Consider the following 27099-nt stretch of genomic DNA (forward strand, 5'->3'; position numbering starts at 1 on the left):
GATTGTTTAAAATAATTGGTGAAACAGGTAATATGAAAACATGGATTTAAAACAACATTTTAACAAGCATCTACTTACATACAGAGAGAGACACACGCACAGTGTCTATGCCAGATTTGGGAAGCATTTACTTTTAAAAAAAATTTAAACGTTGGCACCAGCATAGGAACACACAAAATGCTGCAAAAGGGTCTCAGTTAGTACAATACAACTGGTGATACTACAACAGCATCCAGGCCCCCTTCTTCCCTCCCACGCAGAACAGGCTCAGCAGCAGCAGATGGTGCTTCTGTGGCAGCTGTAGGCTGATTCTGATGTGGTAGAGACCCCTTTGCATGGTGGCTTAAACACCCAACCATAGTACAATGGTAGAGTACTAATTATGCATGCAGAACACCTCAGGTTCAATCCTTGGCATCACAAGTTTAGGAGCAGGTGATGGGAAAGATGTCTTCCCAAGATTCTTGGAGAGCCATAAGCCAAAGTAGGCAACAGGGGGCAGATGAACAAATTGCTTCATCTCACATACAGGCATCTTGCTAGGTCCCAACTCGTCCTGGACCTCTGGATGCAAGTCAGTCTAGCTGCTTGTATAACACGCTTTTTAAAAAGTGTCCCATTTTAACAGAATGGTAATACAAAAGGACAAACTAATAAATTATGCAGATCATTTGCTATGCTAATAGAGGAGAAAGTTATAGTAGTTCAAAGTATCTTGTTTTTTGAAAAAAAAATAGAAAATAATCTTTAAAAAATTATTAACAACACAATCCTTAGCATCCCATGTTGATGACTTGGGGTGGGGGGGGACTTAGGATGCTTCTCTCTGGAGAGAAGTGCTGCTAATAAGGGGAAGAATCTGCCATAGCAGAGGTCCCAATTTCACCCTGGTGGGTGGGAAGCTAAGGCATTGCATGGGCAGCTTTCAGGGCAGTGCACCAAAGGCTTTGGGTCTGTGGGATCCAACGCTCTGCAAATTCTGAGGTCTCCAATCCTCAAGACAATAAACTGCAGCAGCCTGGAGCCAATGCAGCAAAAGTCAGGGAAAAGGGTAAACACCCTGACCTTTTGCATTGGTTGGCTTGATCAACAGGTCTTCAGTTATTGTTGTGGATCTGCTGCTCCCCAGCCATGCTTTGGATGACTCCACAAAGATGTAACACTTAATTTACCAGGATAAGCCTAACTGAACACAGTGGGCTTTGCTTCTGCAATGCTGCCCCTGGCTTTCTTACTGTTCAGGAAGTGCAAAGCATGTAACAATACTTATGAGGTCATGGGTTCATTGCACAATAAGCCAGTGGGGACAGGTAGGGGAAAATGATCTGAAAAACTTGCTTAGGTTCATGCAAGTACTTCTCAATATACACACACACCAGGGTGCCTTGCTTTCCCACACTCCAAACATAGCCAACCACAGCATCAGAGGGGACACCGGCATTTTGGGAGCAGCTTGCCACATAGCACCAAGGGTTGCTGTTAGGAGCCTGGCTGCATGTTACAGTTGCTCATAAGGGAAGCTGAGTATGTAGAATTCCAAAAGTCCCTCCTCCCACAATTATCCCAACAGGCAAAGTGTGGCTTGAAACACTGGTGTATCCTCTTGCCATTCTCTGTCCTCCCAAGAAGGGGAAAAAGTAAGAACACTTCCTTTCCTGGGGAAGGAAGTCACATTGTCACCCTGAGGGTAGCTAGGTATGAAAAAAAATCTCCTTGGAAAGGAGCAATTTCTTAAATTGTAAATCTTTATAGGCCCATTGGTCTGACTTCCCCACTGTTGTAAATGTGGAATGAGATTAAGCTTTTTTTTAATAGACTAATACTAGAACTTCCCCACTGCTGAGTACACTAGATCCTTGTACAATTGTTGTAATGTATATTCAATGAGTGTATGGCATGTTTTTATTTTGAATATGCATTAGCTAATTCTCATGTACAATTTTATTTATTTATTGCAAATGTATGTGCAATCAAAGTGATGTGTGTGGTGCTCTCATGTTGACTCCACTTTAGTAAGTGTTACGTATGCTGACATCAGCAAGCTCCTGGATGTTACCCTACTCTGCCTAGATCTGCCTTTCAAAGGGCAATGCTTCATCATACACCCTTTTCATTGGCTAGCTGAAAATAAGAGGCATACAGGGAAATTCTAGCCTTCTGTTGATTTATTGATGCTTCCATTTCCAAATTTATATCATTAGCAATATTCTAAATCAAAGTAGAAATGGGGAAGAAGCCTAGTTTTAGTGGTAAATGACTTGAAAACAAAGCTATATGTGTTTTAATGAAAAACAGACTCTGAGAGATGAGATTTTGAATCTCCTGAACAGTGTGCTATTTTTATATCTGTTGATAAAGACACCCACGTTACCTATGGACAGGAACTTGGCTGGGGTCACACCAAACAGGAAATGTTAGCACTGAACAAGCAATGAGGAGAAATAAGAATACAAAATGCTGATCACACCAATACCACTTGTTTGGTTTGGCTGACCAAATTATAGCAAGATATGGCCCTAACAAAAATACAACAGTACACAATCAAGTGTGTATACAATCAACACCTGCAGAATACATTCTGTGATATAAAACCCTGATTTGTCCAGATTCTAGTTCCTATAGTACATTGTGTGATTAAACACGCATTTTAGACATTCTCATGTTGCATTGCACACATGCTCATCAGAACAAATGCAAGACAATGTAATGTCTGAACAAGGCTTGGCTTTTCCTTTTTGCACTAATACCAAGAAAGTTCTCTATACAATGTTATCTCTGTCTTCTCCACTTTAATGAATGGGATACCCATAATAGGCCACAAATTCAAAGCAACAGATTGACATTTTTGTTGTTGTTGCTATATAGATTAACAAATACTCTTGAGTTACCATGATAATTCAGTGAACTGACCCTTAACCAGTTATGCCCAAATGCTTGGATTTCAGTTGATAAGTACACAAATCCAGATATACTAGCATATTTTGCAATGGCATGTGGCAATGTTGATGCATCATCAGCATGCCAGCTTATTGTGCATCTTTGGAATGCAATAGCATCTGGTGCATCCCACTTAAGATAAACTATCCAACATCCTTAAAGCAAAAATTCTGGCATATTTGACAAGTAGATATTACTTTAACTGCATAACTAAATAGACAGACACTAAAACATTTTGCATAGTATTGAGCATGGGTGCAGCTACAATGTGTTCCATTGAAAAGAAATGGCCACTTGTACAATTGGCCATTGTTTTTCTTTTTGCTTGAACTGCAGCAGCTGAACAGTAGCAGTCAATATGGTTTTTGCTCCATCTACTCAGGCACAACATAATAGAAAAGAGGTATAAATATTTCAATTGATATAGCTATAAATACGTTTTAAGATTTGCTTCACCAGAATATAGAAAAACAATTATGCCAAAATAAAAACTACTAAAAAGAACTTTTAAAAATAAAGAATTTGTCAGAGACCCAGTGAAAAAACCCAGCATGAATTAATTTCTCTTAGCTTTCAGAAGAAGAGGGAAAGCCCTGTCAATCCATCAATCCATCACATCAAAATAAAAACTTAAAACTTTTTTTGGTTGTTGATGTTTAACTGAATGTTAGTTAGAACAATGGTAATGAGCATGATCCTGTCTCTTTGCATTTTCTGTAGTCAGATTATACTCACTTTGTACAAAAGCAAACATTACCAGTTTGAAACGTGAACTGGGCAGACTTCAGCCCTACATGTGCAAGTGATGATCTCCCTCTTTGGAAAAGAGAAGTGCTTCATGCACTCATGGAACAATATCTGCCGTAGTTGGTATGGGAGCACCAACTCTGTGAACAAGTTCCTGGATCAATGACGATATTAACTGTGCAGCAGCCACATCATATATTGCACAGAAGCATGAAACAATGCAGCACAGATCACAGGTGCTTCTCTTCCCACCTCCACTGTGAAGTCAAACCTGTTGCTCTCTCCCATGAGGTCCAAGAACCCCATATGATTTCAAGAGCTCACCAATCTTGCTGAAGGAGAGATATGTTTTTCAAGTTACAACACAAGTGGGAGAAGATATGCAAGATCCTTATGTTTCTTTCCCCATTTTTAATTTAATGTATGAAATGGCTTTTAGCAACAGCTTTATTCGGACATACATGACATTGGGTGATATCCAATGGTAGTCTGCTCTGAGTATGAATTAGCTAGATATCACCCAGAATTGTATGGCAAAAGAAATGATTAAGATTGAAACAGCTACTTTAGGTGCACTGAAAAGACTTTAGGCATGCCTAGTGGATTTAAAAAAACAACAACACAATTGAACAATAGATCCCATGCCATATTCCAGAACTCCTGTTGAAAAGTCTCCTCTGTTTTAGAACAGGTTTGTTACATTGCATAGGGGGCAGGGAGCCGTCATGGAAACACAACCCCAAATCTTAATGTACAAAGTCAGTGAGTTGTGACAACTACTCCTACTTAATTAAGTAAAGATGGTGGTGAAGAAAAAACTGATCAACAGATGAATATTTAAAATACTGTAAATAATATGACAGCTTTGTTCTATTTCAGCAATGAAATAGCACTCTGCTTGTTAAATTTCATTTTCTATACTTTTTTTGGAGTTTTGATGCCACTTCCGAATCACAGTTCCAGAGCTACTAGCTACCACACAAAGGGCACCTCCCACTGTCCACCATGTTGGTAAATGATTGAGAAAAAGAATTTGAAAAATAAAAGCAAACACCACATCCATTGTTTTCATTATAGCAACAGGACCAGCTTCCTCTATTTGTAATGCTTTTGTAAGAAATATTTGGCCACCTAGACCGAACAGTCCAATTAATATAAAGAGAAATCTGTCGATGCCACAATGGGGTAAACTCCATGCATCCATTACGAAAAGTGCTATTATACATACTATTAACCCAATTACTGCATAATACCAAATGGACAAAAAATAATGCACTGTTTTCCCCACCTTTCTTATTATAACAAACGTTGAAGCAGCAGCTACTGCACTTGTAACAGCTGCTATTGTCCCTTTAAGATGATCTGTGTAGTTTCCTTCAATTCCAGCAACTTTGGATCCAAATAAAAAAGGTGGTCTTGCAATAAGCACCACTCCAGTGATTGTAAACAGAGTGAAAAGAAGATCCCAAAGACTGTATTTCTCCTTGAGAAATATCCAGGCAAATAGTGATGTAAAAACTGGACTGCTGAAAGTAATGACTGTAGCATCAGCAAGAGGCATCACTTGGAAAGCATAATAAAGAAGAATCATTGCTCCAGAGCCAAGCAATCCTCGGAAGAAAAGAAATAGTCTTTTACCTTTTGGTCCTAGAAATCCTGTTCTAAAATGAGAGAGAGAGAGAAAGAGAGAGACAACATTCATCTTATGGTTTGAGGATTCCTTAATTATGCATCAATAGGACTTCGTTCATTTCAGATCACAGCATGTTAAATATAACTGTCATTCTAACAATTGTTAGAATGACAATACTAGTATTCTTTCATGCAGATTCTGCTGATATTCAGCATCCACAACCACTTTCAAGTCTGCTGCAAAATACAGGAAATCACAAAGAATGGCCAAATGGAATTTATTTTACTCTTATGTGACTTTTTTACAAACTGAACTATCCACTTGTACCCATCTAACAGAACTTTGATACATTTTGATCAACGCTTTAAAGGCTCTCTTGGCCTTTCACTCTTAGTCGGAGATGTAGCAGCTGGGTAACTGAGGGGTAACTTTCCATTTCCATTGCACACGGAGACCAGCCAGCAAGTGTGAAAGAGGGTACCAGCAGATGTTGGGGTGGGTTGTCATCAAACACTCCTTTGGGTCATTCTGCTGAGATGGCAGAAAGGAAAGGGATCCTAGGCTTTGGGGGGATTGTACTTGCATGGGGTAGGATGTTGGACTTTTCAATTTTTTGGCAACTATGCGTTTTGTAAATATTCCTAATTTTGTTTTTATTTTATGTTTTTAAAAATTTTTCAGTAGTTAATTACATGGATTACTTTGCCTTGAACCCCTGAATAGTTAGAATGGGTGATGGTAAGAGCTCCCTTGATTTTTCTAGTTGACGTGAACATTTCTCATTGTCTCTTCAGGTTTCTAGCCCCTAAATGTGTGGGATGCACTAACCCCCTAGCTTGGGAAGGCTTTTCTCTGGCCCTCCTTATATTGTTTCACCTGATAGTTAATGCACTTCATTGTACTCTTCATTGTACATTTTGCGCTGAACAGTGGTACAGTATATAAATAAATAGTAATAATAATTAATAATAATAAGCCAAAGAGCAATTTTTCTTAGCTTTTCCTCATACAAAGGAGGCATAATACTCACTTGTAGTATATTAAACCAGGAAGAACAAATGCCATTTGGAAAATACATCTAAAGGCACTAACTTCCACGGAATGTACATCTTCAATTTTCTTCAGGAATAAAGACGCCACAGAGAAGAGAAAGGCAGACAACACCGTATAGAACAGGCCAAGCCCTGGACAGGCTTTTTTTTTCTTTATTCCTGGAACAGAATAATTGTATTTTCCATTTAGCAATTAACAATTTAGCTATAATTTCCTGAGCTGTATTTAAAAAGTTTTACAAAATGCATATCTAAGTTTTGAATTACTAACTTTGAGGAGGAAAAGGTACAAGTTGTTTTTCAAAAAAATTACACCAATTTTTGACGTGGTAGAATGGACCATCATTTTACTGATTTATTAACTTGCACATTATAAATAGTCTCAGAATCAGAGTGGAATGTATAAATCATTGTGTCCTGTTTGTAACACAGGTCAATTTGCAGAAACACTCATATTCATTACAGAGAAAAGAACTATTCTAACATCAAGAAAACATGAGTTTGCATCACTAAAGCAATGCTAGGCTAGGGGTCCCTTGAACAAAAAAGACCACATGTACTGCCATTCCCTGGCCAATTAAATGTGCAAAGCAACTTCTATACGCACACACACACTCCAGGCCCTTACCTCCTGCCATTGTGTTTCTATACTTTACAGTAAGTTAGACTGAGATATGAGTGACTCATTCTGTGAGCTTCATACATGCAAATGGATATGAACCCAGGGCCCCCTTGTACAAGCCCAATGCTCTGTCCATTATCCACCCATTCTCTGCCGCCTCAGATTTTTAACTGGACACTATGTACCACCACATCTCTTGTCATGCATTCTAAGAACTCAGTTACTAGAGTTATTCTGCAGTAACTACAGTGGAGAGGAAAGTAAAAGTGCCAATAATACCAACGTCTTATAGCTCAGGGTCGAATTTCATGAGGGTTGGAGGTACCCAGAGGAAGAAAAGGAAAGTGGTAGAGAGAAAAATGAAGGAGAGAAGCTGAAATGGATAAAGAGCAAAAAAGCCCTCTACAAGCAATCAGCTCTGACATCTGGCAAGGAGAAAAAACTTAGGGCTCATCCAGACGACTGCAAAATGTGTGACACGCCTGCTATGTGTGTTCATTATTTTTCGGTCGTCCAAATGATGTCTCGCGCTGTTACGCATTTTTGCAGGTTAAATCCGCTCCTTGCAATACCAGCAAAAATGCGATTTGCTCTTTAAAATCGGGAATCATCCGCTGTGCCTTCAGGAGTTAGGATGCAATACCGCGGACTTTACAGCTGATGGGCGGTTCTTGGGCGTTTCCCCTTGCCCCTTCTCCTCATTCCAGCCAATCACGTATCTGCACTTTTGCGCATGTGCGAGAATAAGGCCGCGAAAATTGAACCAATCATCGCAATGGTGGGGTGTTTGGGGGGGTGTCTGCAACTACTGCACAGATGCATTTTATTTTTTGCCAGCCTGCAAACTGGGCGGCCGCTCTGGGTGAGATCTGCAATGCACAGCAAGCGAGAAAGGGGCTGCTCTCGGTTTCAGCCTGCCTCCGAAAGCTTTGTCAATTTCATTGTACTTGCTGGGGTTTTTGCTTCAAATCAGAAAAGCATACATTCCTTTAAGTGTAATATTGCAAATACAAACTTAGAAAAGGGCTTCTGGTCGGTTTCAAGCTTGCTGGGAAAGCTTTGTCAATTTCATTCTCCTGGGAAGGAAAGGGAGAAGGAGAAGGGTTGACACATTTCTCACTTTTTTGGAGAAATAAGTGCAATTGCCAGCGTGTGTATCTCCTTAAATATCAATAAAGGCAGAAAAGCATACATTCATTTAAGTGTAATATCGCAAATACAAACTTAGAAAAGGGCTTCTGGTCGGTTTCAAGCCTGCTCAGAAAGCTTTATCAATTTCATTCTCAGTGGCAAGGAAAGGGAGGAGGGGGGGTGACACGTTTCTTGCTTTTTTGGAGAAATAAGTGCAATTGCCAGCGTGTGTATCTCCTTAAATATCAATAAAGGCAGAAAAGCATACATTCATTTAAGCATAATATCGCAAATACAAACAAGGCAGGCGGGAAACCGACCAGGCGAGAACTCCTTTACAGCCATATTGTGCTTCCTTGCAAAGGGGGAGAGGAGTATATGTAATTTTTTTGCTGACCAATTGGTTGATAGGGGGAGGTTTTAGAGGCAGAGCTTGGAAAAAGCGAAAAGAATGTAGGGGTCTTACTGCTGCGTGTGCGGGTGCAAAAAAGCGTGTTTTTTTAATTGCGAAAGAGCGAACTAAAAGGAAAAGTGAGGACTATCAGATGACAAACCGAATATGGAAACCGTGGATTATCCCGCTCCGTTTGGATAAGCCCTTAGTGTGAGGGGGGAGGCAGGAGTTGAACTGGATGGAACAATGGAAGGAGAAGACAGCAGAGTACAAGTGATTAGTTCAGACCTCTGGAAAGAGTGATTTGTCCCTCCTCTGACAACCTGCCAGGGATAGAGAGAGAGAGAGAGAAAAGGGGATAGTAAAAAGAAAGGGGAAGAGTAAAGTGCTCATTTTTGGCTCTAACCACAACCAGCACCAACATGCAGCCCCTGGCAAATTACTTCCAAGGAAATGCAGCCCTTAACAGAAGAAAGGTTCCCCTCTACTGATCTAGATCTTCAGCTAGAAACTAAGGAATTCACAATATTTTTTTCTGATGCATCAATGCCTGCACTGGGGGGACGGGGAAACTGTGTAAAATGTAGTGGCCATTTTGGATGCAACAGCATGTTAAATGAGCAGGCATGAGCCTTGAGCTTATGTGTTCCCTCCTTGCAGCATAGCTGTGAGGAAAATAGAAGCATCTACTTCCTGTTTTTCCTAACTGTTTTTTACTCTTGCGTTGTGGGTAAACTGTAGCTTATTAACAAGCCAGGATCATAACTCATTTGACCCTAATTTATTTAAGTAAATCATATTGTAGTTTAGCTTAAACTAACTGCAGTTTGCCCTTTTTGGATCTGTCTCCTCCTTACAAGGGAAGGAGAAAATGCAAGCCCCAGGTTCATTCACATAGTGCTAAGCTATGGTTTAGTGTTGCATCAGGAACATGCCATTATTCTCAGTATTCACAAATACTAATTTCTCGAGAACAAAACAAGCTAATGCCCCCATCCCAGTGTTTTCCCAGGTATTAATACTCATGCCTGAAAGAGTTAGTTAAGAAGCAAACCTTCAGTCTTATTCATATTAGAAAAAATCTTGAGTTTTATAAATTAAGTGTAAAATATTAGTTCTACCTGCACTAAATTCTGAAAGGAAGGGAAGGATATAAATTTAATAAATAAATAAAATAAACTTAGAATCACAAGCTGGAAGCTGAGAATCAATGTTTTCTAACATTTAACAGCTGTGAATCCAAGGTGGAAGAATATGCACAGACATGTTTTGGCCATCTTGGTCTCAGGGGATCAGCCACTAAAATCAACTGATTTTGGCTGAAAGGGCTGAAATCTCATATCATTAGACAGTGAGGTTAGGATTAATGAGAGAATGTGTTTGTTATGAGCAGTCAGGCATGGATTTTACAATCGTTAAGTATACATTGTACTTATACTATCCTGCATACATCTTCCCTTTCCTCCTTGCCCATCCCTGAACCAAATGTGAAGTGGCTTACTTCTGTCTCATGAATCCCCAAAAGTTCTTAAAATGATGATTAACATGGTCACATACTGTTTTGATGGAAAGGCAACCAATAAGTTTTAAAAAATGAGAGTTACAATGAAACGTTAACCCATGTGGATGCATTTAACACTGGTTGCCTTTCCATCAAAACAGTGCTTGAAGTACCTGGGCAGCAGTGAATAAGGAACATCTAAGCTGTGCCAACGCTCAACTATATATTCCTCTACAGTATTGTCTTTTCATCACCTGCTAAAGACATTCCTCTTTCAACAAGCCTTTATCCCAGTTGGTATCTATGTTGAATGTGTGTGTGTGTTTATATGCAACTGGTTTAAAACAGTAACTGGCTTATATATGTTCTAATTATATTGTAAATCGCTTTGGGATACCTCATGAGAAGCAATTCATAAATGAAAATAATAACATATTATTTCTTCTCAAAAGCCTATTTCTTGCTCTCCCAGTTGTCTCCTTTGTGCCACCCATAACTTTGTCTTCTGCTACACTTCTCCCTATGCCCTGAACTCTCCATCTTTTCCCATGACAATCTCTTCCCTTCATTTTGATCCCTGAAAACTTCTTTAGAACAGCTTTTACTGAACTGCTCTAGCCTCATCTTATTTGTAGCCATGGTGTTACCTCTCCTACATCTCCCCTACTCATTTGCCAATCCCTGATCTCTCAACTGCAACCCCTACCTTATCTGTGTGTCACTTCTATCTGCTACAATGCTTAAGCAGCCTGTTGGCACAAAAATGTTAATTAGTAGTCTTTTTACAGTACAATCTTATGCATGTCTATTCAGAAGAAGAGGAAGTCCCACTGAACTGAATGGCACTTACTTCCACATAAGTATGTATAAGTCTGCAATCTTACAAGAAGAGACAAAAACAAATACAATATTAGAAAAAATAAAATAAAATGAGGATTTGGTAGGCAGCTATATCAATAAATTCCAATATCAATGAGAATAAATTAAACACTGCTATAAAACAATAATAATACTGGCTGAAAATATCACAGACCATCATGCAGCCAATAATAATGTTGTTGTTATGTGCCTTCAAGTCGACTGCGACTTATGGAGACCCTATGAATCAGTGATCTCCAAGAGCATCTGTCATGAACCACCCTGTTCAGATCTTGTAAGTTCAGGTCTGTGGCTTCCTTTATGGAATCAATCCGTCTCTTGTTTGGCCTTCCTCTTTTTCCACTCCCTTCTGTTTTTCCCACCATTATTGTCTTTTCTAGTGAATCATGTCTTCTCATTATGTGTCCAAAGTATGATAACCTCAGTTTCATCATTTTAGCTTCTAGTGACAGTTCTGGTTTAATTTATTCTAACACCCAATTATTTGTCTTTTTTGCAGTCCATGGTATCCGCAAAGCTCTCCTCCAACACATTTCAAATGAGTTGATAGGAAACAGACCTTTAGTGTAGCAGCACCTACCCTGTGGAATTTCCTCCCCTTAAATATTAGACAGGTACCATTATCTTTTCAGTGCCTGTCAAAGACCTTCCTCTTTCAACAAGACTTTTAAGTTGAGACCTTATCCCAGTCTGCGTCTGTGTTGGAATTGCTTTTTAATATGTTTTTAAACCTTTTTTTAAAACAATATGTTTTTAGCCTTTTTTAAAAAAGATGAAAGCTTTTAAAAATGTTTTTAAAGATGTTTCATTTTAATGTATTTTAAAGTCTGTTTTTATGATGTTTTAAAGTGTTTTTAGTGCTTTTGTTTGCCACCCTGGGCTCCTGCTGGGAGGAAAGGTGGGATATAAATCAAATAATAAATAAAATAAAATAAGTAAATAATAAGTACAGATGAAAAATAAGGCTTTCAAAACTGACTGGTGCATAGGAAAATAATTTGAGTAATATTAAGTGTATTTTCACATTTTCCTGCTTTTTTCTTACTAATGTTGGACATCATTGATTGCATGAGAGACCCTTGGTTATTCTGTAATCATAGTCCTAGTATTCTGTAATCATAGTCCTACTATTCACAGAGTCTCAATCAATCATCTAAAATTAAACATCCAAAAAAACTCTTTATTTTTACATGTTACTGATCTCCCCCTCTCTGCACCGAAGATGCACACATTATAATTGCTACAGGATATACGTGTGTTACCCACAGATGGAAAGCATGGACATCGCACTCACATATACATTATGACTGGGAACTGATTGGACTTGGGTTCACTAATGCATGTACTGGGATGTTTAAAGATACAGGTTGCATGATGCCTACACTTTATGTATTTTTCAGTAGATAACTTTACCAGTCATGAATCTATCGTCTCAAATGGAGGTCTGCCCTGATAACATGAAGAAAAGGGATGGGAGATGTGAGGAGGGGGGGAGGCATGTGGGGTATGCACATTACTGAACCCTACCCCTTCTGCGCCCAACAAGTTATTCTACAAGGTCATCCCCTGTCCTCAGTCAAGCTCATATATTAGAGATGAGCCAAGCTGAATAAAAAGTAGTGGGGTGTGGTACCCACCTATATGTGCATTTGCCCTTTGAAATGCATCTTCACATCTTACCATAGCCATGCTTAGGAATTCAGGGATCAATCTACTACCAATCCATGACACTTTTACATGAGGCTTTTCCCAAATCTGTTCTGTTAGTTTCTATTGTGATTTTAAAAAAAAAAACATACTAAAACTCCTATGTTAATATGTAACTTATAGGCTTATGAGGTGTTCCAAGCGTTGCCTTTAAGGTTTTCAGCACATGCATTCAGAATGGACCCCCAAGTGCCTATGGAAGCGACTAGACATGATACTAAGCTGTCCAGAGAGATCGTACGGGGGAACTGTAAGTATTCAAAAACAATGTTCAGAGAAGTGTAAAATAACTTATTCTAATCCACACATCAATTCAGGAGGTGCAAATCAGATGAATTTCTTGAGCATTTCTATCCACCATTAGAACAGACCTATGCTAAAAGATACACGCCTACGGCCATTTGGCTGTTACTCTGATCACACAGATTGTATAGTCTCAAGGCACACAACTTATTAGCAGTACCAGTTATGCTCCTTCTCTCATCATGGATTTCTTTTTATAAGAAACCTATGTCCTGACCACTGGTACCAATCACTGTGGAACACTGCAATAATGGAAAAGATCACACACCAGCTAAAGCTCCAAAAAGCTCGAGACAAAACTAATACCTTCAATATGGTATGGCATAAATTAATTGATTCACTTTAGAAGACAATTTTATGAAGAGACCATCTATACAAGCTTGGCAGATTTGACAACAAAAATGAACAAGAAATCAATAGGTGTTTCTATAGATTTATTTCTATTTTCAGTCTAGTACTATCCCTCACAGTCTTTATGAGTTATTGTTTTTGCTGTGTTCTCTCCTCTAAAAGTGAAGTGTATGTCAAAAGTGCAGTTGTTGTTTATTTTTGTTAATGTTCTATATTTATCTGTTTCTTCTTATTCATCCACAATGATGTTCTGATGATTATATAAAGCCACTATTCTTAATTAATGGAAAATAAATACTTTAAAATAATAAAAATTGTTTACAAAAAAAACCTATGTCCTAAGCATAGGGCAGCCCACTCTCTTCCAGATACTAATAACAATGGAAAGCTCCAGAGCAGGAGCCTCTGTAACATATTGGCAAAGAAAAGAACAGTTTTCAAAGGATGTTAAATCTCAAAGCATTACTAGTGTTTGAGGTAATGCATGCACATCTGTTTAATTATAATGGGCTTTAATCTAGAGCAGTGATTTTCAATCTTTTTCATCTCACGGCACACTGACAAGGCGCTAAAATTGTCAAGGCACACCATCAGTTTTTTATGGATATAGTTTATCATTTAAAAAAAGGGTATTAAGATTGTGTTTAAAGTTCAATAACTAAAATTTTAATCATTGTGTTATTTAAAAAAAAATCAGTGGGAAATCTGTGCTTGGTGATGTTTCATGATGTCCCTTGTCCGAGGGCGGATGGTTGACAAGCATACCCTCAAGTCCTCCTCTAGTGTTTGAAGCCGCAACCTGTTCTTGCTGTTCATTGTGTTCCTAGCAGAGAAACCAGCCTCACACAGATAAGATGCTGAGAAAGGAAGAAGTGCTTTAATCGCCATCTTTGTGATGATAGGGTATTCCTCTCGGAGAGACAACCAGAATGAGGCCATATCTGTTGATGAGTGTTTCAGTTTCAGTCCTCTATTTATTTATTTATTTTATTTATTTATTTTATTACATTTTTAGACCGCCCTATAGCAATAAGCTCCCAGGGCGGTGTACAGCATAATAAAACAGGTTAAAATACAAGTGGATGTAAATACAATACACAATAAAACATAATTAAAAATTTCCAATTTTAAATTCAAATTTTTAAATTTTTAAAATGCCTGGGCGAAGAGGTAGGTCTTTACCTGGCGCCGAAAAGATAACAAATAAGGCGCCAGGCGCATCTCATCAGGGGGGGCGTTCCATAGTTCGGGGGCCACCACTGAGAAGGCCCTAGCTCTAGTTATCGTTCTCCGTGCCTCCCTATGCGTTGGGACACGGAGAAGGGCCTTCGACGTCGAGCGCAGCGACCGGGTAGGTACATAGCGGGAGAGGCGTTCCGCCAGGTATTGCGGTCCGATGCCGTTAAGGGCTTTATAGGTAAGAACCAACACTTTGAATCTGGCCCGGAAACATATTGGTAGCCAGTGCAGCTGGGCCAGGACAGGTGTTATATGATCAAATTTTTTTGTCCCAGTAAGAACTCTGGCCGCAGCATTCTGCACCAGCTGACGTTTCCGAACCGTCTTCAGAGGTAACCCTACGTAGAGTGCATTACAGTAGTCCAATCTAGAGGTTACCAGAGCATGGATAACTGTGGCAAGGTTCTCCCTATCCAGATAGGGTCGTAGTTGGGCTACCAGCCGAAGCTGGTAGAATGCATTCCGTGTCACTGAGGCTACTTGAGCCTCCAGTGACAGGAGCGGATCTAATAAGACCCCCAAACTACAGACCTGCTCCTTTGGGGGAGTGTAACCCCATCTAGGGCAGGTCGGACATCAACCATCTGGGCAGAGAGCCCCCCCACCAACAGCATCTCAGTCTTGTCAGGATTGAGTCTCAGTTTATTAGCTCTCATCCAGACCATTATCGCGGCCAGGCAGTGATTTAGTACATTAACAGCCTCACCTGAAGAAGATGAAAAGGAGAAGTAGAGCTGCGTATCATCAGCATATTGCTGGAAACGCACTCCAAATCTCCTAATGACCTCGCCCAGCAGCTTCATATAGATATTAAAGAGCATGGGGGACAGAACTGAACCCTGTGGGACCCCATATTGGAGTATCCAGGGACTCGAGTAATGCTCCCCAAGCACCAACTTCTGGAGACGATTCTTGAGGTAGGAGCACAGCCACCGCCAAGCAGTGCCTCCAACTCCTAAGTCCGCAAGACGTCCCAGAAGGATACCATGGTCGATGGTATCAAAAGCCGCTGAGAGATCAAGGAGAACCAACAGAGTTACACTCCCTCTGTCTTTCTCCCGACAGAGGTCATCATACAGGGCGACCAAGGCTGTTTCTGTACCAAACCCCGGCTGAAAGCCCGATTGACATGGATCCAGATAATCAGTTTCATCCAAGAGAGCCTGGAGCTGGTGAGCGACCACACGCTCTAAAACCTTGCCCAGGAACGGAACATTTGCTACCGGTCTATAGTTGTCAAGATTTTCAGGGTCCAAGGAGGGTTTCTTTAGGAGCGGTCTCACCACCGCCTGTTTCAGGCAGGGTGGTACCACTCCCTCTCGTAAAGAGGCATTGATCACCTCCTTGGCCCATCCGGCTGTTCCGTTCCTGCTAGCTTTTATTAGCCATGAGGGGCAAGGATCCAGAGCAGAAGTGGTCGCCCGCACCTGTCCAAGCACCTTGTCCATGTCCTCGAGCTGAACCAACTGAAATTCATCCAATAAAACAGGACAGGACTGTGCTCCGGACACCTCATTAGGCTCAACTGCTACAATATTGGAGTCAAGGTCCCGGCGGATGTTTGTGATCTTATCTTGGAAGTGTCTCGCAAACTCATTACAGCGGGCTATTGATGGTATTATTGCGTTCTGAGGACCAGAGTGTAAAAGTCCCCGAACAACCTTATAAAGTTCCGCTGGGCGGTTAGAAGATGACTGAATAGAGGCAGCAAAGTACTGCTTCTTCGCTGCCCTCACCGCCTTCACATAGAGCTTGGTAGAGATCTTCACAAGTGCAAGACCACAGCCGTCGGGAGTTCGTCTCCATTTGCACTCAAGCCGTCTCCTTTCTTGCTTCATCACTCTTAGCTCCGGGGTAAACCACGGAGCCAATTGAGCTCTGCAGAGGAGAGGGCGCACCGGGGCGATCGTGTCAACTGCCCGGGACATTTCCGTATTCCACAGATTGACCAGGGTTTCGACAGGAGCGTTAGTTTTATCAGCCGGAAAACTCCCCAGAGCCTTCTGAAAACCTTCAGGATTCATTAGTCTCCGGGGGCGGACCATCTTAATTGGTCCTCCACCCTTGCAGAGGGGAGAAAACATTGTGAGCCTACACCTCAATAGGCGATGATCTGTCCATGACAGAGGAATAGATGTAAAATCCCTCACTCCCAGATCACCATCCCCTGCTCCAGTAGCAAAAATTAAGTCTAGAGTGTGCCCCGAAATATGCGTAGGGCCAGTAACAAATTGAGACAGCCGCATGGCTGTCATGGAGGCCATGAAGTCCTGAGCCGCCCCAGACAAAGCGGTCTCGGCATGAATGTTGAGATCCCCCAATACCATAAATTTGGGGGATCGCAACACCAAACCCGAGACCACCTCCGTCAGCTCAGTTAGGGAGGCTGTTGGGCAGCAGGGTGGACGGTACACCAACAGTATTCCCAGTCTGTCTCGCTGACCCAACGTAATATGGAGACACTCCAGACCATTATCTACCTGGATAGGGTGCCTAATGAGAGGGATGGAACTTCTATAGACCACAGCGATTCCCCCTCCCCGACCCTCGGATCTACCCAGATGCTGAACCGAGTACCCAGGTGGGCACAGCTGGGAGAGATTAATGCCTCCCAGATCGCTCACCCATGTCTCAGTAATAAACGCCAGATCGGCCACCTCATCCACAATTAAATCATGGATGAGGGAAGCTTTATTATTTACCGATCTGGCACTAAGAAGCAGCAACTGGAGATCCGAGAGTTGGCTGATAGAACTACCAGCAATCCTGTGGATGTGGGGAGGACCGGAACACGGTACAGCCACCAATTGTCTGGGCCGAGTTCCCCTCAACCGGCATGTCCTCCTCACAACGCCATACCTCCCATTACCCGTCACTACGCTAACAGGGGCCCCCTCTGGTCCCCCCTCCCAATACCCTATCCTCCCGCCCAGGCACATAATAAAATAAAATAAAAATAAAATAAAATAAAATAAAAATACACACACACTCACAACATACAGTCATACAAACATCCACTCATTCCATTCAGGTCTACACAACAACCACAGTCCCGTGCTCCTGACAGCTCATCTTCTTCTGCAACAGTTAATTCTGCTGACTCGCACACACTTAACAAAAACGGATCTCTCACCCAGTCCAAGGAAGATACATCAAGTGACGGGAAATACTTTTCAATGTTTTTACTCAGCAGTGACAAACTTTGTAGAATTAAATCGACAAGATTCTTGTCCAGTCTGCAACTTTTTGTCAGTTCAAACATTTCAACTTTGTTCTCTTTTTTGATTCTGGCTCCCCACAGAGTTAGTTTTTCCTTAAAGGATATAACTTTGTCAGTACAAGTAAGAATATTTTCATTCTTTCCCTGCATACTCTTGTTAAGAGTGTTCAAGGCTTGGAAAATGTCAGCTAGGAATGCAACTTTATTGCACCAGGTCTCATCACTAAGCAGGTCAGCCAGCTCAGACTCTTCTGACGTAAAAAACTTAGAAGCTCTTCCCTCAGTTCATACAACCTTGAAAGCACCCGCCCTCGAGATCACCATCTCACTTCCGTGTGCAGTAGAAGTTGTGTGTGAGCAGCTTCCATGGCAGAACACAGTGCTGAAAACAACCTTGATTTTAATGGCCTACTCTTGATGTAGTTAACTATTTTGATCGTCTCAGCCAGTACTTTTTGGAGTTCAGGTAGTACTGATTTTGAAATGAGGGCCTCTCTGTGCAGGAAACAGTGTGTAAAAACAATGCCAGGTTTTTTTTGTTTGGCCAGTGCGACGAATCCTCTTAGGCTTCCTGACATAGAGGGAGCACCGTCCATGCAGATGCTGATGCATGATTTCCATGACAAATCGTGAGAATTGAAATAGATGTCGACAACATCAAAAATGTCTTGGCCTCTTGTTTCTGGAAGTGATTTGCAAAATAACAATTGTTCAATGATGTCTCCATTACAAACAAACCTGCTGAATGCTAGGAGTTGAGCTTTTCCAGTGATGTCAGTTGACTCATCCAACTGGATGGCAAAGAAATCAGCTTATTTAATGTTAGCTATCGCTTGTGACTCAACATCTTGAGACATGTCATGTATACACTGACTAATAGTGTTATCTGACATAGGGATTTTCAAGATCTCTTTTTCATATGTTTCACCAAACATAATATTTACAATTTTACAGCATGCTGGTAAAATTACTGACTCAGCAATTGATGTGATTTCATCTTTTTTGCCACAATTTTGGCAATGGCATAGAAGAGTGTTCTTAGAAGAACAAACATCCCTTTTCCCCCTGCTAACCTATAATTTTTAGCAGAACTTCATGACATTTCATGACCAATATAGATCTGATTCCTTAATTCTATTATTGCCCCTATTTGCTCACATTATACAATAAAGACCCACATTAATGGAACTTTTGGGTTGAAATATTAGATTAAAATAAGGAGACTACAGCTGATGGGGGGAAAATACAAATCCATGCTGATCTACAGAATGAAGAACAAGAACAGACTATCAATTTCCTATATAGTAGCCTGTTTGATATCCTGAATAATCAAATGCCAAATTCAATAGTGGAATTAATTAAAGTGGGCCAGGATCCAAAAAACTGCACAAGTTTTGCATGCCCATGAGCAACCCCCACCCCCAAATATCATACGGTAAAACTCTTGAAACTGAGGCCACTGTCAAAAGCAGCATATGACACAGCATTCGATAGTCTGCTATTATAGTAAAAGTTCTTTAGGTTCACCCAGAATAGTTAGTTAACAAATCAACATGAGGCTAAAGCCCAAGAATTCTATACAATGCTGCATAGCATACAACACTAATTATCTGAATGTGTTACTGTGTTTTTAAAAGGATCTATTAGGAACGTTGGAAAAGAAGTGAACCTCTGCATTATGAACAAAACACTGAACTTTCAGATTATACAAGGAAGATATCATAGTCAATTTTACTTTAAAAAAAAGTTGTAGTGGTATTCCAGACTGCCAAAGTAAACATTATAAAAATGAAAGAGCTTCTCATTGCATTGTGTTTTTTTAAACACTCTAGCAAAATATTATAGATTTCACAGTGTCTATTCTTTCATTGTAAACATTAAGAATGGAATAAGATAATATTCCTCTATTTTTCAAGCCCTAGATCTCATCCCACAATGACTCTCTTGGAGAAAGATCATAGCTCAGTGGTAGATCACATGCTTTGCATGCAAAAGTTCCCAGATTCAGTTCCTGGTGTCTGCAGGTAGATCTGGGAAAGACTCCTGCTTGAAACCATGGATAGCTGCTGCCAGTCAGTGTCAGCAATCCTGCCTGCTCTTCAGGGATTCAAACCTCCCGCCTAAAATTAGATCGCGCACAGCTGATGGGCGGACGGCAGCACAAGGAAGCCACTCAGGCACGCAGCCAAAGAGTCTCTTCCCCCATCCCCATGAACAACTGACTGACTGACCGGCCGATGAATTTGTTGAGGATGCAGCTCTTGCCTGCGCTCTGACTGCCCACCATGGCAATTTGAAGCAGGTCGAGGTGGCAACTGTCAGATAGAGCTGAATGCATCCCATAGCAATGACCTAAGGGGGGCAGATCCGCTTCCTCTCACAGCCAGGGGCAGCAACCACCAAACTTCCCCCTCAGATTCTCCTCATCAGGCATCAGCGACGACCTGCCCCGCTTTCCACCCTGCCCTTATATGTCAATCGCTATAATTATTGCTCGACACAACTGCCATTTGCTAAAGTGAAATTTTTTTAAGGGACGTTCTCGCGTGAGCAAACTCCCACAGCACACCTGCGGACTATTCGTGGTACACCAATGTGCCATGGCACAGAGGTTGAAAATCGCTGATCTAGATTGACCAATGGTTTGACTTTATATAAGGGAGCTCCCATCTTCCTTTGTTTTCAAATCATACTAGATTTCAATTCAGAGTGATAAAACAATGACAAAAAATATCTTCAGTACCATGGAAGAGCAAGCAGTGACACCCACATTTTTTTGTTGGATATATCAATCTTTTGTAGACAACTATAAAATATTTTATGCAGGAAATGAGAAATTAAGAAGAAATGGGGTTGCTTTAATAGTAAGAAGTGATGAAGCATGAGCAATTAGGAGCTACAACGCAAGGTCTGAGAGAGTTATATCAATGAGATTAAATGGGAAACCTATCAACATGACCATCTTCCAAGTCTATGCTCCAACGGCAAACACAGAAGAAGAGAAATTGGAGAGATTTTACGCAGAAATACAGGAAGAAATTGATCACGCACCAAAACAAGATGTGCTGATAATCATGGGGGATTGGAATGCAAAAGTAGGGAACAGAGAAGAATTAGGAATTGTGGGGAAATGGGGCCTAGGAGACAGAAACAAAGCTGGAGAAAGACTTACTGAATTCTGTGAAGCCAATAATTTGTTTCTTGCGAACACATTTTTTGAGCAACCAAAAAGACGACTGTACACGTGGATATCACCAAATGGTCAATATAGGAATCAAATTGATTATATAATTGGTAGCAGAAGATGGAGAAGTTCCATACTTTCTGAGAAAACAAGACCAGGAGCAGACTGCGGTACAGATCATGAACTGGTAATATAGAAAATCAGAGTAAAGCTAAAGAAGACCAACAAAGCAATCATAATGCCAAAATACAATTTAAATAACATCCCAGAAGCATATAAAGATCAAATAAGGAACAGGTTTGAGGCTTTAAACTTAGTTGACAGAGAACCCGAAAAACTATGGAATGAAGTCAGAGATGTTATCAGGGAAGAATGCAAAAAGACAATAGAAAGACCTCAATGGATGACTGAAGAAACTCTTAAAATGGTTAAAGAGAGAACGAAAGCAAAAGCAAAAGGAGACAGAAACACAGTCAGAACCCTAAATGCAACAATACAGACTAGTACATAGGGACAAAGAGAACTATTATAATAGTTACTGTATAGAAATAGAAGAGGACAAAAAAAGGGTAGAACAAGTGCCCTGTTCCAAAAGATTAGAGAAATGAAAGGGAAATTTAAACCAAGAGTAGGGATGTTGAATAATCAACAGGGGGACGCACTGACTGACCGAGATGAAATAAAAGGAAGATGGAAGCAGTACATTGAAGAACTCTATAAAAGAGATGCCAGGATGACAGATTCATTCACAGAGGAACCATATGATGAAGAACCAGAAATTTTAGAATGTGAGGTGAAAGCTGCTCTTAAAATACTTGGAAGAAACAAATCACCAGGAATAGATGGCATACCAATAGAGTTGCTACAAGCTACAGAGACTGAATCTGTCCAAAGTTTGACAAAAATCTGTCAAGAAATATGGAAAACTAAACAATGGCCCACAGTCTGGAAGCGTTCCATATACATCCCAATTCCAAAGAAAGGGGATCCCAGGAAATGCAGTAATTATCAAACTATTGCCTTAATATCCCATGCAAGTAAAGTAATGCTCAAGATTCTACAACAAAGGCTCTTACCATATATGGAGCGAGAAATGCCAGACGTCCAAGCTGAATTTAGAAAGGGAAGAGGCACCAGAGGTCATATTGCAAACATACGTTGGATAATGGCACCAAGGAATTTCAGAAGAAAATCGCCCTTTGACTGTGTAGATCATGAAAAACTATGGAATGCTTTAAAAGAAATGGGGGTGCCACAGCATCTGATTGTCCTGATGCGCAACCTATACTCTGGACAAGAGGCTACTGGAAAGGGTGTGAGACGGGTGTATTTTATCACCCTATTTATTTAATCTATACGCAGAACATATCATACGGAAAGCAGGATTGGACCAAGATGAAGGAGGTGTGAAAATTGGAGGGAGAAATATCAATAATTTAAGATATGCAGCCGTTACCATACTACTAGCAGAAACCAGTAATGATTTGAAAAGAAAGTTAAAGAGGAAAGCACAAAAGCGGGACTACAGCTGAATGTCAAAAAGACTAAAGTAATGACAACAGAAGATTTATGTAACTTACAGTTGACAATGAGGACATTGAACTTGTCAAGGATTATCAATACCTCAGCACAGTCCTTAACCAAATTGGAGACAATAGTCAAGAAATCAGAAGAAGGCTAGGACTGGGGAGGGCAGCTGTGAGAGAACTAGAAAAGGTCCTCAAATGCAAAGATGATCACTGAACACTAAAGTCAGGATCATTCAGACCATGGTATTTCTGATCTCTATGTATGGATGTGAAAGTTGAACAGTGAAAAAAGCGGATAAGAGAAAAATCAACTCATTTGAAATGTGGTGTTGGAGGAGAGCTTTGCAGATACCATGGACTGCGAAAAAGACCAATAATTGGGTGTTAGAACAAATTAAACCAGAACTATCACTAGAAGCTAAAATGATGAAACTGAGATTATCATACTTTGGAGACATAATAAGAAGACATGATTCATTAGAAAAGATAATAATGGTGGGAAAAACAGAAGGAAGTAGAAAAAGAGGAAGGCCAAACAAAAGATGGATTGGTTCCATAAAGGAAGCCACAGACCTGAACTTACAAGATCTGAACAGGGTGGTTCATGACAGATGCTCTTGGAGGTTGCTGATTCATAGGGTCGCCATAAGTTGTAATCGACTTGGAGGCATATAACAACAAATATCAAGTTTTAAGAAACAACCTTGTTTTATGGCCAGCTCCACTCTCAAGATTAGGACCAAATTAAGGAATTGAAAATAATAATAAATAGGTACTTTCTGTATTTTATTTATTTATTTATTATTTGGTTTCTATCCCACCCTTCCTCCCAGCAGGAACCCTGGGTGGCTGTACAGCTTCTTCACCTGCTTTGCTTCTTGTAGACTATGCAACACAGGTAGGCAGTGCAGATTGTGTTCTAAGAGCAAAATAGTTATCTACATGGTTATGTAGGATCCTGAGCTTGTATTCATTGGCTTCCATAGAATAAAAGGGGGGGGAATATTACTGATGCTTTTATTTTGGACTTGGAATGTTTTTGTGGAGATATTAATATTAATAAGTTTTTATAAGATGCCTTGGGAGAGTTTTGTCCCAAAAGGTGGTATTTAAACCCCATGACTATATAAATAAATATATTAAAATACAATAATTCTGTTGTCCACGCACTGGTAATCTCCAGGCTGGATTACTGTAATGCGCTCTATGTGGGGCTACCCTTGAGGCTGGTCCGGAAGCTGCAGCTGGTGCAAAATGCAGTGGCGAGACTACTCACTGGGGGAGGGTATTGCCAACATGTCCCCCGCTGCTGAAAGAATTGCACTGGCTGCCCATTTGCTACTGGGCCAAGTTCAAGGTTCTAGTTTTGGTGTACAAGCCTTGGGACCAGGATATCTGAAAGACCGTCTTACTCCTTATATACCCAGTCGATCACTGTGCTCTGCAGGTGAGGGCCTCCTGCAGATACCATCTTATCAGGAGGTTCGCTCTGCACAATATAGGAAATGGACCTTTAGTGTGGCGGCACCTACCCTGTGGAATTACCTCCCTTTAAATATTAGGCAGGCGCCATCTCTGCTATCTTTTTGGTGCCTTTTGAAGACTTTCCTCTTTCAACAAGTCTTTTAAGTTGAGACCTATCCCAGTCTGCGTCTGTGTTAGAATTGCTTTTAATGTTTTCTTTAATAATGTTTTTAACCTTTTTTTAAAAAAATATGTTTTTAAAGCTTTTTAAAAAAATGTTTTTAACCTTAAGGTATTTTAAGGTCTTTTTATGATGTTTTAAAGTGTTTTTAGCGTTTCTGTTTGCTGCCCTGGGCTCCTGCTGGGAGGAAGGGTGGGATATAAATCAAATAATAAATAAAATAATTCAGGTTTAGGCAACCATAGATTGAATCTCAGCAATAAATGTTGAAAATGGGGGAAGAGGAATTCTTGTAAAAAAAAAATCCCCTTCCCAAAGAAGTAGCTTCTGCCCAACCAGGAGAGGTAGGGGGTGTTCTGAATCAGTGCCTACATGCTGTAATGGACTGGATGAGGGCCAATACATCCAATCCAGGCAAGATAGAGGCACTGCTAGTAGGTGGTTTGTTTACCTAGCTCAACCTGTTCTAGAAGAGTGCTCTGGTTGTGGAAGAGTGCTTTCTCAGTGATAGTAATGTGGTTGCAGAGTGCTAGTCTGCATTTTTTTCCTGCACCAGGTGAAAACTTTTTTATTCTTCCTAACTTTTAATGCACTTTGAAAGTTTTGACTTGATTTTGTTTTCCAATGCTTGATTTTGTTGATTTAGCTCTGTGATGCTGTGTTTTATAGTTTAATGACATCTTTATTGTTTTTATTGTATTTTAACCATTTTTATGTTCACCAGACAGAGTTATGGGGCAACAAGAAATACTGTTAATAAAGAAATAAATAAGCCACTATGCTACTTTCAGCCCTTCGTCTCTCCAGAGTATAACCCTTATACTAGTGCCATCAAAAAAGAACTTTCCAGTCAGTGATGCTCATTCATTAATAAGCGGCTGCATTTTCTTGAAGAACCATTGACACAGAGATGCTTCACAGGATCAGCCCCAACCAGATGGTTACATTTTTACAATTACTAGTCTAGTGGGTTGTATCAAACCAAGTAATCTTGAGAGTAGATCAACTGAAATCAATGGACTTAAATTAATCACTAACTCAGAGGTGCTGATTCATAGGGTCACCATAAGTCGTAATTGACTTGAACGCATAAAACAACAAAAATTGTCAGAATGATGCAACCATGATGCAAGCCTCCATCCACCTGCAGTCTGAAGTGGTATAACCCAGACACAGGTTTGCCACATCTAAAAAAACAGGGGACAATCCTGCAACCTAGTTAAAGGGTTTACATAATCCATAGAAACTTCAAAACATTGTATGCAGAATAGTGACTCAGACTATCAGATGGACTATCAGAATGACAAAATATTAATGGCTTCCTTGATTTGGGAAAAGGCTAGATAGAGATGACAGCAGAGGAAAACAAAATAGTTCATATGTTAATATCCTTCAGACAATTATTTGCCTTACAACTTCTCACCAACTCATATAAACTTGGATTAAAACTGTCACATAGTGGATTTTTCTGCAAGCTTAGTTGTACACACTGTGATTGCTTTTGCTGAAAGCACTACTACTCACAGCTCACAGAATGCTAGGCTGATAAATCATCACTTGATTTACAGAAAAAGGTTATGTTTTTTGTGCCTCCCTTAGGTCTCCAAGTGGTGGATGATTCAATAATATTAACATTTTTAAACATACATTTTAAAAGAGTGCTAATAGAGTGCTACTTCCATGGGCAGCCTGATTCAGTATAATACTACATACATCTGTCTAAATATTGTGTATGTTAGCAAGAGAGAATGAAAGTATAATTGTGGTGTAAACCAAGTGTCCTTTGTTCCAGAATATAATTCAGATTACTTCAGGACCAGAGCTTCATGGTATATTACCACCAACAACTTAGTTACCCCTTCAAAAAATTTAACCACCCTTTTGTTTTCATAATCAAGCTTTACATACACAAACTACACACATAGGATCTATATAATAATTAATGTGCAATCTCTGGATTCCTTCTCAATATCGTACACATGGATTTTTACACATAAATATGTACTTTAAAGTGGAAGAATATTAAACCACATTAAAGAATAATACCCTATGTTAAGTAATTTTAGGACAGATAAATTAAAGCCTAGTGAAGGAAGGCTTTCTCTTCACCTTTTCAATTTACTATCTTGTGTTGAGTGGCCACACTAACCTGCCTCGATGGAGCCATAGCGATTCAGTGCCGAATAAACAGCTTAGAAACAACGTGTCTGTGCATTTAAAGTTTTAAAATAAAGGAGAAATGGAATCGCTAAAACTGCGTATTTTTTAAAGACAGAAGCACAGCATGACAGTTTTATAAACGGATAAAAGAGCTACAAATAAAAGAACTAAGGTGACGGGAGAGAAGAAGAATACTACTACTAATAATAATTTGCGGTATTCAAATTTGGCAGACGGAAATTATTTCTGACAGAACCTAAAAGGCAGGGCTTCGGGACACCTCACTTTGAAAGGCGAGCTGGAACTCGTTTGCTACAGAGAGGCGCATGGCCAAGCGGGAAGCGTCGGTTCATCCGCACCATTGCCTTGCCCTGAGGGCGTACTATAGCGCCGAAATGCCCATAATCCGAGGCCAAGGGCAGGCACGTTATTTGTGTTGCGCCCTCCCTGCCTGCCAGCCATCCCTCTCCCCCGTCCCTAAGGCGCCACCAAGGTGGGCGGCACTGATCCCGGCGCCAGCCAGCAAGGCAATGTCACCCGAAGGGGCAGCCCGCCGCCTGCCCTCCTCGTCACCCACCGGGCGTCTCACGTCTCCAGGGGAAACTTCTGAGGAGGCAGCAAGAGCAGGAGCTGTCGCTGGGCTTGGCAGAGTCCTCGGCTTCCATGTCGTGCACCTGGCACTGCCCGGCATCTTCGTTGTCCTCCTGGCCCCTGGACAGTTCCTGTTCTTGCTCCCATCGCCGCCCTCCTTCTCTGCCTCGTCCGCTCGTTACTGCAGCGGGATCAGCAGCGTCCTCGTCGCCGCTCTGACTCTGCACCATGAGGACCTCTCGGGCACTATTTGCTTCAAACTGCTTGCCGGCTC

At 40.6% G+C, this 27099-nt stretch overlaps 1 protein-coding gene across 1 annotated transcript; it reads right to left on the bottom strand.

The window, feature by feature from the left end:
- Positions 1-27099, bottom strand: SLC35G1 (solute carrier family 35 member G1). Its single transcript, XM_061634352.1, has 3 exons — positions 26812-27099; positions 6348-6528; positions 1-5345 (listed from the first exon to the last, which is right to left on the bottom strand). Exons 1-3 carry the CDS (start codon positions 27053-27055, stop codon positions 4586-4588), a joined length of 1185 nt encoding a protein of 394 aa, XP_061490336.1. The 5' UTR covers positions 27056-27099; the 3' UTR covers positions 1-4585.

This window comes from Rhineura floridana, chromosome 7 (genome assembly GCF_030035675.1).
Source record: "Rhineura floridana isolate rRhiFlo1 chromosome 7, rRhiFlo1.hap2, whole genome shotgun sequence".
Taxonomy (NCBI): Eukaryota; Metazoa; Chordata; class Lepidosauria; order Squamata; family Rhineuridae; genus Rhineura; species Rhineura floridana.